The sequence below is a fragment of the Sparus aurata genome, chromosome 7, assembly GCF_900880675.1.
Source record: "Sparus aurata chromosome 7, fSpaAur1.1, whole genome shotgun sequence".
NCBI lineage: Eukaryota > Metazoa > Chordata > Actinopteri > Spariformes > Sparidae > Sparus > Sparus aurata.
This window is the reverse complement of record NC_044193.1, coordinates 17049215-17064705: the sequence shown is the minus strand read 5'-3', so window position 1 is coordinate 17064705 and position 15491 is coordinate 17049215. Positions and strand designations below refer to the sequence as shown.

At 45.9% G+C, this 15491-nt stretch overlaps 1 protein-coding gene across 4 annotated transcripts in view; it reads left to right on the top strand.

Annotated features, from left to right (window-relative positions):
- Nucleotides 1-15276, top strand: part of rarga (retinoic acid receptor gamma a) — a 44185-nt gene extending 28909 nt beyond the window's left edge. For all 4 annotated transcript variants that reach the window (XM_030422433.1, XM_030422431.1, XM_030422432.1 and 1 more), the window contains 7 exons: nt 8476-8624; nt 9261-9402; nt 10513-10676; nt 11057-11233; nt 11530-11734; nt 12200-12358; nt 12706-15276. In XM_030422433.1, the coding sequence (XP_030278293.1) occupies nt 8476-8624; nt 9261-9402; nt 10513-10676; nt 11057-11233; nt 11530-11734; nt 12200-12358; nt 12706-13070 (1361 nt within the window). In that variant the 3' untranslated portion in view covers nt 13071-15276. The remainder of the gene's footprint in view (nt 1-8475; nt 8625-9260; nt 9403-10512; nt 10677-11056; nt 11234-11529; nt 11735-12199; nt 12359-12705) is intronic.
- The last annotated feature ends 215 nt before the right edge of the window (nt 15277-15491 follow it).

The following is a 15491-nucleotide window of genomic DNA, read 5'->3' as shown; positions in this document are numbered from 1 at the left end:
TATCAGTCGAGTATAAAATGTGGACTTTCGTAAGTTCTTTCACAATAGCTTGCTGGTCACAGAGTTATTGTGGCTGCCCACCCTAACACCCATGTCTGGCTGCTGCTATTATGGCTGTTTACTTAGAAAAGCTCTCAGCCTGCCAGGCACATTTTCCCTTGTACAAAGGTGTGGGCAATTGGCAGCCAGTGTGTGTGTATGGGTGTGCACCTTGGCATTTGCACCTATTGGAGTCTCTGGTCAGCACTCGATGTACTGCCACACATGTGTATTTTGTGTATAGTGTATATAGGAGCTTGTGTATGTGAGCTGAAGTTCTGCTACCGGCGTGTTATTGACTGACAGCTTGGCTCGAGCGTTGCTAGGGGCTCACTGTTATGAGAAGCGGTGGGCTTGGACAGCCAAGCCCTGACTAGAGACCCAGACGAGCCCAAATGTCCTCCCTCTGTGTGTGTGTGTGTGTGTGTGTGTGTGTGTGTGTGTGTGTGTGTGTGTGTGTGTGTGTGAGTGTGAATGGGCTGTGTTTACGTAGCCAACAGTGTTTGGCAGGGAGTGGTGGGCGGCTGGTGTAGTACAGCTATTATCTGGGCTCAGGGGGTGGAGAGTGATGGAAGAGGAGTTGGTCGAAGAAGGGAGGGAGGGAGGGAGGCCCGCTGGCGTTTTCACTTGAACATTAGTCAAATTCTGCCAATATGTATGTGTGCAACTGCCATGACCACTTTTCTGGAAATGGTGAATGAGCTCATTTGTTTATGCGCGTATGTGTTTTTGTTTATTATGCCTGTGTGATCACTGAAGGGGGTGAACAGGTGTGTGTACGCTGACATGCCTTTAATCGTGTGCTTAGGGGACAGACTGGGACCTTTTACTGTATCAAATGAGAACTTCTAGCCTGAGTATGTGTGTTTGTCTCTCTTTGTTTACATGCACACGCAGCCAGGTTATTGTTAGAAATCAGGTTAACGCAGGAAACAGGAGAATGTGTTCGCGTCATGAAAACTTAACATACAGCTGGTCAGTAATCAGATTTCACTCCAACATGCTGTCATCCTCAGACCACACAATTGCTCCTGTTGCTTATTACACAAATGGAAGCTGATTTATTTATTTTAGTTTCTGTTTCTATTTTGTTCAGGTTTTGGATGCCCAGTTTTTGCATGTTACGCAAGTTGAAGTAATGATAACCAAAAACTAAAGATTCAACAAAAGTTTCCCAACAAAAAATACCACCATCTGGAGATTCAAAAGATAGAAATTACGATTGTTGCAAAGTTCAACCTCAATCTCAAATTTGTCCCCTACAAAACAAATTAATAAAAGATTTCTGAAAAGGAGAATAAACCCAACATCTGAAGCGATGGCGACTTAGCTCCTGTCCTGTACCAGCCAGTAGCACAGACTTGCACTGGTAGGCCAGGGTGGAGAGAGAAAATAAAAACCGGAAAATCTTGCTCAAGATTTCGATGATTGAAAATGAAAGCTCATTTTGACCAATTTTTGGTTTCGAATCGTGACGCCATCTAGTAAAAGTTTAACACATCTAGATCTAAATCTCTCTTACAAGAGAATCAGGCTACTGCAGAAATCCAACAATTTCCAAGTTAATGAGTGCATGTAAACACTTTCACTGTGTCAGTGGGCCCCTGAATCTGACACAAGAAGTGCATTCTCACTTACACACATGACACACACGAGCAGGCATGCATGGACACACAGGGAGCACATGCTCTTTAGTGGCTTCTAGCTAGCTGAGATTACTTAATGGATATCAGGGTCTTCACTGTAGCCTGACCTGTGATTGAACGAGAACCGGCTGTAGTCCTCCTGTCAGTAGGCCTGGATTTATTAGCTCCTGCTCCACTGTTTGAGCACCTCACATTTGCCAGAAAACATTGAGCGAAAACCAGCCAGCCAGCCAGACAGCCAGTTAGACAGGAAGCGATCCAGCAAAGGAGTAAGGGGCTGCTCGCAATGATTTATGCCTTGTTCAGGAATGCTGAATGAGTTCAGGGCACACTGCTGTTATGGGAACTGACTGAATGGACACTGCTTGCTTTTTTTCTCTGTGACGTATTTAATATGGTAATTGTCAAAATGTGATGTTATTTCCTTACATTAATGTCCCATGGAACTTCCATCGCATTGACATGCAGACAGAGGAGGAAATGAATCACTGTGCAGCCCCAATCTGAGGTTCTTGTCAGCCTCCGCCTAGAGACAGAGAGTTGGGCAACCTGTTGGCGGTTGGTTGCCAGGCAAAAGTGAAAAACTCTGATATGCATCACTGCTCGGCTGAATCACTCAAAGCAGAAGTTTCTCAGTTACTTCTACATCTGATATGACTCTGAGTGCTTGTGCCAGTTTTAGGGGGTTTTGTGCCAGTTTTGCAATACCTCAGACATACGGACGGCCAATCATTCAGCATCAGGAAGTCACAGTCATATTCCGGCTGCTCTATCACTCTTTCTCAGTCTCTTATGCTTGTTCATCGCTTGCATTTGGTCCTTTCCAGTGAATAGATGCAGGAGAAATGCAGCAGTAAATGCAAATCTGGTCTGAGTAAATGTAAAAACAGAAGAGATGTTAGATAAATTACTTTACATGATTTTGTTAAACTGAGCTGCAGCACAGGGGCAGTGTGTGTAAACGCTTGGGCACAGACATTTACATGTCAAATGGGAATGAACTGTGTACTACGACTTGTGGGTGTGCTTGTTCCTTCCAATAAGAGGTTTGCGTTTGCACGCTTTGGTCTGCGGTGCTTCCCCAATGAGTTAGAGTGAATACTACTGTTGTTGTTTACGTTATCCTCCTTTCCCCTCACTTCCTCTGACAGAGCGAGGCTGCAGCTACAGCTGGGCTACTTCTACTTTTGTAGGTTTCTATTGTTGTGGGGAGGAAGCAATAGCAATTGAACGAGTGCTAGCGGCCTTGCCAGACACAGACAGGTGAGAGCCAGGGCTACAGATGGTGAGAGGAAGTCTGGGAGGACGAGAAACAACCTGAGGATCAAAGACTCAGGGTTTGCCTCGATGACTCTCTTCTCCTCTCTCCTCACCTCGCCTGTCTGCCTGCCTGCCTCCACTCTCTGTCTGCTTCCTCGCCTGCCCGTGACTTGTCCTGTCTACTTGACATGATCAATGGCCTGGGCCTGCGCCGGATTGCCAGGTTTGGGTTCACTCTCCAGTCAATGGAGGAGAGCTGTGCTCCTTTCTGTCTTCTGGTGGGCAGATGAAGAGTCAGCTGGAGCTCACCACAGGGATGAGGAGGCACATTTTTTCCACAGATCTGCACTTGACTGTCTGCTTTTTTCCTGCACAAACCATAAAAGGCCACTGACTAAAATCCTTTCATTGAAATGATGTTTCCTTTAATTTTCCCTCTCATTTTAATACCTCCTTCCTCAGGTTTTGTACAAGGACATTTGAAGGAAACTTTTCTGGTTTTTTTTTTTGCTGGGTTCACGGGGGACAGGCGGCTCAGTGGGCAAGTTTGTCCGTTTGAAGCCAAGTTGTGTGTTTCTTGACAGGGTTGTGTGGTGCAGGAAAAGGGGGGTGCTCGCTGCCAAATGTTGGCTTGGCCGACTCCATCAAGAAAATATCAAAAGGCCCTTTATGAGGTGCTGTAAAGAAGAAAGGGTGTTTTGAGAGCACCACCAGACTGCAAGGGTAATTCCACTTTTTAAAATGTGCCCTGAGGATACAGGCTTATCCCACCTGCTGCCTTTCCTGCTCTGCTCGGCTTGTACACTTTTTCTTTGGTGGAGTTATAGATAAAGAAGTGTGTGTGTGTGTGTGTGTGTATGTGTGTTGGAAGGAGTTTGTATGCCGTGCCAATCAAAAGTTTTGTCATTAGCAGCTATGAACGCATGCCAAGATGTCCTGCTCTTTCAGATTATCTACGTGCATCATGTGCTCACACATGTGTCCATCTCTGTCTGTGTTTCATGACTTTCTGTTGGTTCTGACAGAAAGGTGTAAATTCCTTGAGGGGTGTGTGTTAATGTCTGGTTTCTCACCACTCCTGGACATCTCCTGGTTGGCAGCCCGGTTTATCATAGACCTTGTTTTAAAGGCCGCTTTACAGGCCTGTGAGTGAATGTGTGTGTCTGTAGGAGCCCAGGTAATGAGCTTTCTGACAGCTGTTGAAAGGCGTTGCTACTGCTCAGCACCTTTAATGAAAGAACCCCCCCCCCCCCCCCCCTCCCCTGTCAACACGCACACACATTCCTCCCTCCCTTCCTCCCTCCCTCCCTCCCAGCTTTTGACTTCTCCACCATACAAACAATTTCTTTCTCAGTTGCGGGCAGGTTACATTGTGAGCGCTTGTGTAACTTGCACAATGGAGACTTGATAGACCTCCCACCTAAAAACAACCTGCAAGTGACTCAGTTGCGCGCTTGAACAGTATTATTAGCACATGAGAGAAAGGTGTAGCAGCGAGGGATGCAGAAGCAAAAGCGGTGACGGAGATCCTCCGGAAAGACTGGTACTGACAAGAGGAAGGAAACGAGTGTGCTGTGTGGGACCTTGTAGCAGAAGCCTCTGAGGGATGGCAGGAAGACGTGGGCAGAGAAACAGAGAAGGAGAGTGAAACACGCTGGCACCACAGACAAGGGTGTGGTACTTTCTTTTCCTCTTTCATGAAGCCTAGTTTTTCTTAGAAACCTTTCCGTGTGCTGATGGTCACTCAGTGAGCACGCTATGGTGCAAAAGCCTCTGCCATGGGGTAGAGGGCCAAGGGCACCCTCAAAGGCCCCACCTAGTGTGCCAGCAAGTCTTCCAGTCCACTGTTCACCATCCTCTCTCAATCTGCTCCCCTTCTGCCACTTGCTGTCTGCCCAGTACCCACCCCTCTTCTTTTCACAGTGAGCCCCTCTCTCACACACTGCCTCCAAGTCTCACACACTCTTTTACTGCTCGGTGCATTCGACAGGGACATGCAAGGTCTACAGGCTGTTAAATGAAGGTATAGATGGATACAAAGGCTCCACATGTCCATGCTTGCAGACAACGTGAACAGAAAATTAACCACACACTCGCACACACACTTGAGGATATTGTAATGGGGAACAGTGGAGCCCACCGCTGCACTGTTACACGGTGCTGCATTTGCAAATCAAATAGAGGCTGCAGCGCCCATGGCTGGAGTGGGACACATGCAAATGACATAAACACCCAAGTGAACACCTACAAATATATCTGTGCCACTCACTCGTGTACCGTACTGTATGCACGCTGGCCTCGCGCAGAAACAGCCTGTGCCTTCGCTCTCGCATGCCAAGACAGCGTTCCCACTGAAGATTCAATCACACCGAGTCACGTAGACAAAATCTGCAGGCCTATTGTGAAAGAAAACTTGCTACGCTGCCAGAATGTCATATGCTGCTTAGTTAAAAGGAGTGTGTTGCAACATAAAAAACACAAGCTGCACAGTCATGCCTCTGCTCACATACATTAGAGACACTCCCCGTTCCAGTTGAGTGAACAACAGGCAGCTTCAGCGTTACCGCTGTTCCCTTGATTTTCTATACTATCTCCTCCATTCTCTCTTTTTGTCTCCTATCTGTTGAACCTAAAGGGACATTGATTGGCCCAGCTGACTTGACCTAGAATTTAATGTAATTGACCTAGTTGGAGTCACCTTCAGCTAAACAGCTATTTCTGTCGTGTGCAGTTACATTTCACATCTAATGAGGTTGTGGAAAATGATGTACTGCACGTCCCACTCAGGCTGGAGCACTTTGGTTTAATGTAAGGGGGTGCTGATTGTTCTTTGTGTTGTTTGCTAGTGGATATTATCCTCCTGTGTGCGTGTGTGTGTTGTTTGTAGCCATTGAATAGTATCTCTGTGTGTGTGTGTGACCAGGGGATTAAGCCTGGTCAGTGCAGCTGGGCCACTTGTGCGCAGAGAGTATTGAGAGAAGGGATTATGGAGTAAACTGATACTTAGCAGGAAACCAACAGTGGCTACTGGTGACTCAACTGTCCCTCCTTCTTCCCTCCTCTTCTCCTCCCCCAACAACAGCAGCCACCCACCTATCCCACTCCTCTCATCTCATCTGTCCGTCATCAGCTCGCAGGCCTCGGCCGGCGGATTGTCATGCAAATGGTGCCCCAGGCCTCGGAGCGCTGATAAGGAGGGCCTCTCATTTCACAGGGCTTTGTTTTCTAAACAGTGATGAGCCGAGTTGAGGAGACTGGGTAAAGGGGCTCAGGGCGGCTGCCTGAATGGGCCCTCTCACTGTGGCGCCCTGGGGTAAGTGGTGCGGGGGATTTGGATGGAGCAGGCTGAATGAGGCGAGGCCTAGGAGGTGGGTACAGGAGTCATGTTCTCTGGCAGGAACCAGGTTCAACGTGTTGACGGAGCCTGATGTATTTTCCCCCTCCACCGCTGTCCGAGTTTTCTCCAGGACGGCCTTTCTCCCTTTGGCTCGCTTTCTTTCTCCATTTAGAGGGTGTCAGTCAGTGCTCGTTACTTGACGCCACGTATGGTTTGTCCTTTTCTGAGGGGCTGTCAGCGCTTGGTCTGGAGCCTCATTCGCTGACTGTTATTATTGCATAAACACAAAGGTTCATGGCACGTTCAGAGGGTTTCTGCTCTCCCACTGACCCTGCTGCTTTGTTACATTCTGGCCAGGGAGATATGAGAACTGCTGTAGAAACATTCAGCGGGCGTAGACTTCAGGTTTTAGATTGATTTGCACATTTGGCTTGGGGATCGCTCTTAAAACTAATGGAAAACATCTTTGCCTCCAGCAAAGTGAGGCTTTCAAAGGAGGAATTCAAATGTGGATTCTGAATTGTCAAATATAAAAACACATATGAAAAACAGATGTTTGACCAGCAAGCAACAAATGAAAATGTCTGACATATTTCTGTTACTATCATTAATGAGGTAGTAGCCGGCCAGTCACAGCAGCTGCAGTAAGGGGGGGTGGCAATGGTCAGCTTGGTCTTGAACAAGACTTGCCCTCAGGAGCAACTGTGTCCTCTCCTCCCCCTTCTGCCCCTTTCTCTGTTTTTTATCAAATTCCTCTTTTTATGCCCCCTTTTTTTCTTCTTTTTGAAGTCTCCCCTCTCTTGTAAAAAGGCAAGCTGGTGGTTTTTTTGCCCGAGCCTTGGGTGTGAGAGAGGGGAGGAATTGGGGGGGGGGGGGGTTGTAGGTTAAGTTTAGGCTAGCCCTCTGTGCTTTCCATTGAAGGTGCTGGGGGGAGGTGGACGCAGTAAAAGTTAGAATTTTAGAGCCTCCCTGTTTTTTATTTTATGATTGGCTTTTTTTACGGGCTGGGAGCTACAGCTGGTGGTGTGAATAGCTGCCCAAGGTGACCGAGTCCCAATAAAGTTTAGGCCAGCCGAGCTGGGGCCTCCAGTCCAGCCATGGGACCGCCTTTACAGGCCGCCTTACGAGCCTAGGCCTCTATTAAAACCTGGCAGGGCTGCACTGAGGAATTTAGGGCCAGGAAACAGGAGAAAAATAGGGTTTGTGTGTCAGGGGGTGGTGGGATGCAGAGTTGGAGGGGGGTTGAAGTTTGAGGGTAACCAAGGGTGAAAGTTGAAAGAGGTGCTGTTGGGTAAGTGGATGTTCAAGTGTGCAGCGTATGGATTCCATACTTCCCCTGAGCAACATGTGTGTCTGTGATTTTGTGCAGGCGAGCATGTGTGGCGAGGGTCTGGTTCTGTGTGTTTCCCAGGGGGAAGTATGGACTCCATACGCTGCACACTCGAACATCCAAAAGCGCTTATATGAGTGGAATAAAGTGAAGTTTAATGTACCGTAACAAGTATGTGTCTCGAGCTATCGCTGACGTCAAGCTTGTGTTGGTAGGAGAGCTTTTGCACGCATGTGTGTTTGACATGTGTCTCTTCTGTGCATGCGAGATGTCATCATGCGCTGTTGTCAGTCTGTGGAATGAGGAAGAGCCAGCTTTGACTCTTGGCTGCGACAGCTCTTTCGCTCTCTCTGTTACCTGGCCTTATCAGAGAAGCTGTCAATCTACAGCACTCTTGCTCACTGCTGCAAAAAACAGTTTTGTCTCTGCTGTCAGACAGTCATTCGTCTTTTGTTTCTTTGCGTTGAAACAGTAATCTCCCAAATATGCACCCGAGTGTTGCCCCTCAGGGTGGTAATTGCTGTCTGGAATAAGACAGTTGCCTGTAGTTCATTCTCTGTTCTTCTTTTCTATCTCTTATCTTATCAATTTCCCACAGTCCCAAAATGAATACATGATACTGTATCTCAATCCTACACCAGGTGAAATATTTACCAACTTACGATCACCGTTATTCATGATCACAACTCAAATGGAAAATGACAAAGAAATGCTGTCAGTTGTCAATGCGATGGAACGCACTCGACCGTCTTCGTCTGCCACATGTATTTACAAGCGCACATGTGACATTTCAGCAGCTGTCTGACAATGATTTATGTCAAATCATGTGCTCATGTTGTATTCCTTTTCTCTCTTGTCTGTAGCGGTGGAGACCCAAAGCACCAGCTCAGAGGAGATGGTACCCAGTTCTCCATCTCCACCTCCCCCACCTCGGGTCTACAAACCATGTTTTGTGTGCCAGGACAAGTCCTCAGGGTACCACTACGGTGTCAGCTCCTGTGAGGGCTGCAAGGTGAGAAGAACCTGTCAGATCCTTTTTTGAACGACGCTGGGTTACAAGAATTATTAGTTACCTGCCTTTTCATCGAGATAGGCCTGGGAGATAAGGCCTGAAAATCTTATCACAGTTTTTTTCAGGCTATATTGTGATACATAATTTATAAATTATTTTTGGAAAAATCCTTCAAAGCACTACACAAATGCTAAGACTGGGAGACAAAATCAAATATCACAATGTGATTTTAACCAAATATATCAATAACAATATTGCGGGGATGACTAATGTTACTTGCACAAAATATTCACACAATGAGATTTTCTGATACATAATCACACGTAATGTGGATATGAAAAAATATTAGAACAATTTGAACAGTCTGGTAAGTTCAGCACAGTGATTTTCAAGATCTAAGAGGATATATTGTCTCCATGTAGTATGGTTTATATCGTAGTGTGGAAACTGAAGCAATTAAGAAGAAAGAACTTGATTCAAGTTAGAAAAAGAGAAAAGAAGAAGCGAGTATCACAGGGAAACAGTTCAGTGTCACGCACGTCCCTGATTTGATGACTTGACTATAAAGCACAATCTCTTTCTCTCTGTCTCTCTCTTGCCCTCTTCCCTTTTGTCTCTTGCTTCCTGATGCTTCAGGGCTTCTTCCGCCGCAGTATCCAGAAGAACATGGTGTACACCTGCCACAGAGACAAGAACTGTCAGATTAACAAGGTCACACGCAACCGCTGCCAGTACTGCAGGCTGCAGAAGTGCTTTGAGGTCGGCATGTCCAAGGAAGGTGAGCCCTCCAGGAACTGGAGTCCCCAGAGATACAGAGACCCACTTCCAAAACATAGATATTCACTTTCTTACACTCACAAAAAACATGTGTGTGTGCTGCAGATTGTGCCTTCAGATATGACGGACATAGATCAGGACTAAGTATGGACAGAGTACCTCGGAGAGATTGGCAAGCAGTTGATATTTAGATTAGACTTGGCTTAGACACGACTAAACGTCTGACCTGATTCACACAGCGTTGAGCGTATTGATCTATGAATGCTCGGAGTGTACAAAGACTCTGGGAAAGTATGCAGCTGAGAGACAGATGATGAGCATACCAGGGGTGGTGATCAGGGCGAGGCTGGGCACTGTACCAATCATATGACTAATCGCTTTACGAAATGATCTTGACTTCCTGTTTCACCACAAAAACCTCGCCCCTCTGGCCTCCACAGACACTGCTTTCATTCATAGCAGAAAACTAAATTTTGAGTTTTAACAAAGGAATATCGATGGCAGGATTCACGCGGTTTGCTGAATCAAAGACACAGTTCTGTGCCCCCCTTTAGTTTGTCCTTGTGTGTTGACGGGCAGATGCGTGTAAGTGGCAGTTTCTTGCCCTTCGCTGAGCCCGTGGGACATGTATGTGGGTGTAATGTTTGTGTGGGATGTGTGTTAAGACCGGGATCACATTGTGCCTCTGCTATTACTGGATATCCTGAGAGGAAGGAAAGTATGGGAGGAGGAGGGAGAGGAGGCAGAGAGGGAGAGAGTGGATGGCTGGCTTTTGTGCACCGGTCAACTGGATAGAGAGATGGACAAGGAAGAGAGCAGGTGATAAGAAAGAGATAGCCAACGTCCGTGCCGTGCTAAAGGAAATATGTTAATACTGTTAAGAGCAACCTCAGTTGCTACCGAGTTCTGGTTTCCACCAGCGAGCACAGTGTCCTTGACAGTGGTGAAAGACAGAGCATGAGTGCTGTGGATGTTTTTACATGTGATCACAGATAAAGAAGGGGGAACATTCTGCTGCTCATCTCTGAAACTGCACGAGTAAAGGATTTTGCACAGTGTCGTGGCGAATCGCATTCCTAACTGCTTTGTTTTCTTGTTTTTCTTTACACAGCGGTGCGTAATGACAGAAACAAGAAGAAGAAGGATGTGAAGGAGGAGGTGGTGCTTCCAGAAAGCTATGAGCTAAGTGGAGAGCTAGAGGAGTTGGTCAACAAAGTCAGCAAAGCTCACCAAGAAACCTTCCCATCACTTTGCCAATTGGGCAAATACACCACCGTAAGTCACCCCCACACATACACACACACACACACACCCACCCTCCATTACTGTTCACCGATACTGTGTGTGGTAACATTCTTCAAGCAATGTCGTCACTCAGGACTCCCAAATTGCATGCAAAGACGTAAATTCACCGTAGCTTTCCCAACATAGTGGTGGTTTAACTAATTCAGTTCCCCATTAAGCCATCTGTGTGGCCTCTGAATGATTGATGTAACATGTAAATGGATTTTTTTTGTCCTTGATTGATGTTAAATGTAAATGTTGTGGGGCTTGGACACGCTCGCCCTTGATGCAAACAGGGTTGTACACCGCCTCTGTGACAACACACTGATCTGTGTGTGTATTTGTGTGTGTGTGTGTGTGTGTGTGTCCAGAACTCCAGCTCAGACACCCGTGTCCAGCTGGATCTGGGTTTATGGGACAAGTTCAGTGAGCTTTCCACCAAATGCATCATCAAGATTGTGGAATTCGCCAAGCGGCTGCCAGGTTTCACCACCCTCACCATCGCTGACCAGATCACTCTACTGAAGTCAGCCTGCCTGGACATTTTGGTGAGGAACCATCGTCTTTGTTTTCTCTTTTGTCTTCTTCACTTACTCTGGCAGCAGTGCCCCTTTTCTTACAAGTAAATTACTTGAGAGATGAGGGAATACTGGCATCTGGTGGCGAAAAGTGATAGTGCAGGAAGGTTTGCCCAAATAACACTGATTGTATGTTTGGTGTGAGAATAGGTACACACAAATGGTATGAGGCTTTGAGCTGATGTGTCTCTCTTTAGCCACTGCAGATATTTTGGCACTTGTTTCGCCACTTAACATTATATTTTCCCACCTCTTATTGCTCACAGATGCTGAGGATCTGCACACGCTACACCCCAGAACAGGACACTATGACCTTCTCAGATGGCCTGACGCTGAACCGGACTCAGATGCACAACGCCGGCTTTGGACCACTCACGGACCTGGTGTTCGCCTTTGCCGGTCAGCTTCTACCGCTAGAGATGGACGACACAGAAACTGGCCTCCTCAGCGCCATCTGCCTCATCTGTGGAGGTACTGCAACACACAAATACACTGACAGTACACTATGAGTAGTGAAGAAGTATCTTTAATAAATATGTGTTTCTGGAAATTATGTCACTGCTTTGATAGGAGTTTTTTAAAGTAAATGCACAAAATTATCAGCATCAAATGTACTTAAAGCACTTGAAGTGTTTATTTTGCAGCATGGCATATTTCCGAACAATGTGTATGATACTTTTGAATATTAATTATGATTAATTAAATGTGATCATCACTTCAATGTTCAATGTTGATTTGCCAATATTTGAAAATGAAAATACGTAAAATAAGTACCTCAAAAGAACATACAAAATAAATACATTACACAGTACTTGAGTAAATGAGCTAGATATTTGTTTTGATGTATACAATGATTTCAAACAATAATGTAAGTTTAAAGATTTTTTATAATAATGTACAATTCTGGAAAATAAAAGAGAATGTTCTCCTCATCAGACCGTATGGATCTAGAGGAGCCCCAGAAAGTGGATAAGCTGCAAGAGCCTCTACTGGAGGCCCTGAAGATTTATGCCCGCCGCCGTCGCCCCAACAAACCTCACATGTTCCCCCGCATGCTGATGAAGATCACCGACCTCAGGGGCATCAGCACTAAGGGTGAGTATGAAAGAGAGTGACTCCTACACAAACAATTACAACACAGAAACGAGGGGCAGCCCAATCCATTACAGATGACAGTGTTGGAATGAATAAATATCTGGAAAGAAAGAAGGCAAAATAAAAGATAATTTCAAAGTTGGACAAATCACTTTCCAAACATGAATCTGACAGGAGACCAATTCCTACATGTTGCCCCTTTAAACAGCTTTGAGCACAAGACCTACAGATTATAGGTTAATACCTTATTGTTATTCTGAAAGTGGCCTGATCACTGTCATAACCCATTCATAACACACAGGACCAAATTTACTAATTATCTACCACCACCATGTTTGTGCTTCCAGGAGCGGAGAGAGCCATCACTCTGAAGATGGAGATCCCAGGGCCGATGCCTCCATTGATCAGGGAGATGCTCGAGAACCCAGAGGCCTTCGAAGACCAAACGGAGTCTAACGACAGCCCGCCGCCTCCACCGCCGCCGCCACCTCCGCCACCAGCCCTCGTCCTGAAGCAGGAGGCTGAGGACGAGGAGGACAGTTGGGCCACAGAGAACGGCAGCGAGCCCTCGCCAGAGGAGGAGGACGAAGACGACGACGACGACGTGGGGGATGAAGAGCGAGACAGGGGCTCGGACAGTGACGGGGAGCCCTGGGGGGTTCTGGATGCCATAGATGGGTCGAGGAAAGGCCTTGTTGGGAGGGCGCAGTGAACAGAGCGTTTCATACAAACACATGCTCACACGCATACACGTTCAAACATACACATACATTGAGACGTACAAGACAACCTCACTCACTCTCCCACCTCAATAAAATGCTGGCCTTCCCTCCCCCCCTCTTTCTCTCCTCAATGCACATCACTGTGTCCTCCACCGCGGAGCACAGCAGAGCCTTATGTGTACAGACACTTTCTAACTCAGGCCACATGGTCCATGACAAGTGAACTACAGAAGAGTTAAAGGAGAGATGACAGTAAAAACCATGAACTCCTGACAAGAGGGACGCTAAAGTGACAAAAAGAACATAACCTCTTTCAGAAAGCTAAAAGTATCTTCTTTTTTTTTCTCCCACTATTGTTGTCTATATCTAAAATAGGGGAACAGCCAAACCAGACACCAGAACTGAGCAGTTTGATTCTGATGGATTACAACAAGCACATTTCTCAAAAGACAAGAGTACAGGGCAAAACCAAATCGAGTATGCTTATCTTTTGTTTTTGTGGTTATTGAATATTGTTTTTTCTTTTTTTTTCAATTTATGAATAAGTCCATACATATCTATATACCATTATATTTTTGTCTTTATTTGTTATTCTGGTTTTATATATGAATCCTTGTAGACAAGTTCTTTTTCTTTGAAGAGCTTTCCTGAGAAGATATTCAGAGGGAAAGAAGGGTATTCAGAACTGGCTGGGTCTTCCTTAGCAGCTACACAATGCTTAGCTGGGGCTTTTTTTTGTTTTTCTTTGGGCACTTTGGCTCACTGTGGATGTCAATGATAATCAACCCAGAGGACTATTGTTATGTTGCAGTAACTTAATCAGTTTCTGTTATCAGGGAATTGGCATTATTCTCTTTTGCTCTCTGTCAAAGCGGAAAGTAAGCATCTTTGTGCCAAAGTTAGGAGAAGTCATCTTTGGAGCATGAGTTTGACTACTGGCAGGGACTCACAGCAGAGCGCTAACACATGCACTAACACACACACACACACACACACACACACACACACACACACACACACTTCTTTCACTCTACCCTCAGCTGAAGCAGATGTGCCGACCTGGTATCGAGTGCCTGGACAGAGATTTACACTTCACACCATACATGTAGCACTTTCGTGACCCTCTATTCAAGTGAGACACATCACGTCAGCTGAGAGTAGAGTCACTGGCTGTGAGCTTTTATCTCTGAAACATCAATATATAGAATACAATCAACCTTAAAGCACTCCCTGGTGATGTCAGTAGACAAACACACTTTCAGCATCCGCTCATAGTGGCAACATTATGCATCAACAAACGATCAAAGACATATGCAACTCAAAAGCAGGAATCCTTATGGAAGACATTTTGAAATCAGACTCAGGGCTTTTCAGTAAGGACCAAACCTCTAGCTGCGCTCAGGCATGCTAGAAACAGGCAATATTTATGTGTGTGTTATTCTTGACTCCATTTTGATCAGCTCAAACACCCCTCTGCGTGTACATAGAAGGTGACAAGTCTGAAAAACAGCATGGATGCCAGTCGGACTCTGCCAGAGGGGGACAAATCATCATCATCATCACCGTCGCGGCTGCCCCACCTTTGCTCGTGCTGGCATCCATGCAGCAAACTGCCTTCCTCATCCCAAAAGCCATTATATCATCTTGTCTTCTTGTGTGTACACCCTCGCCTCTCTTTATAGGAGCCGTGGGGGATTATGTGTTCTCATGTATCATTTCTTTATTGCCAAAATGTCTCTGTTGGCGATCAGCTGCGAGGACGCGGCTGATGTACAGTACAGAGGTTTAATTTTCTGTCTCTCTTTGAAGCAATATGAACATTCAGTCTGTAGCGGTGAGAGGTCCCATCTTTTGAATATGGGCAGGTCTCCTCATTTTGAGTCGTGCGTGCGTGTGTGCGGGAATGTGCGTGTGAATGCTTTAAACATGTTTTCAGTCATTGGGTGAATGTCCTCGGCATGGTGCTGTCATACAACAAACACTTGTGTGATGACCTCATCCCTTCAATCTCTGCTGGGCTGTCATGATGTTAATGATGGTGACGCAGGCAGAACATTGAGATTATGTTGTTTTAATGTTTTTGTTTTTTCAAACATGGCCAAGGTGTTGTCTACCCTCTGTTTATGTCAACTCTTGTCATACAAAGAAAAGCCATATAAACAGTAAGAGGCACAATAAACTACTTTTGTGAGATTATGGGCTTTTTTTTTCATTTCTTTTTTCTTTGTCGGTGTGAAAATGCACGAAAACTACACGATTGGGAAGTGTATAGAGTCTTCTGACACTCTGAGAAGTAACAGCTCGCACTATCATGATGTATCAGTAGAGGGAGCTCTTGAACCATGACTGCAGACTGAACAGCTTGCAGCAGTGTTCTCCCTGCATGGAGGATAAGAGCAGGGGCTGTTAGG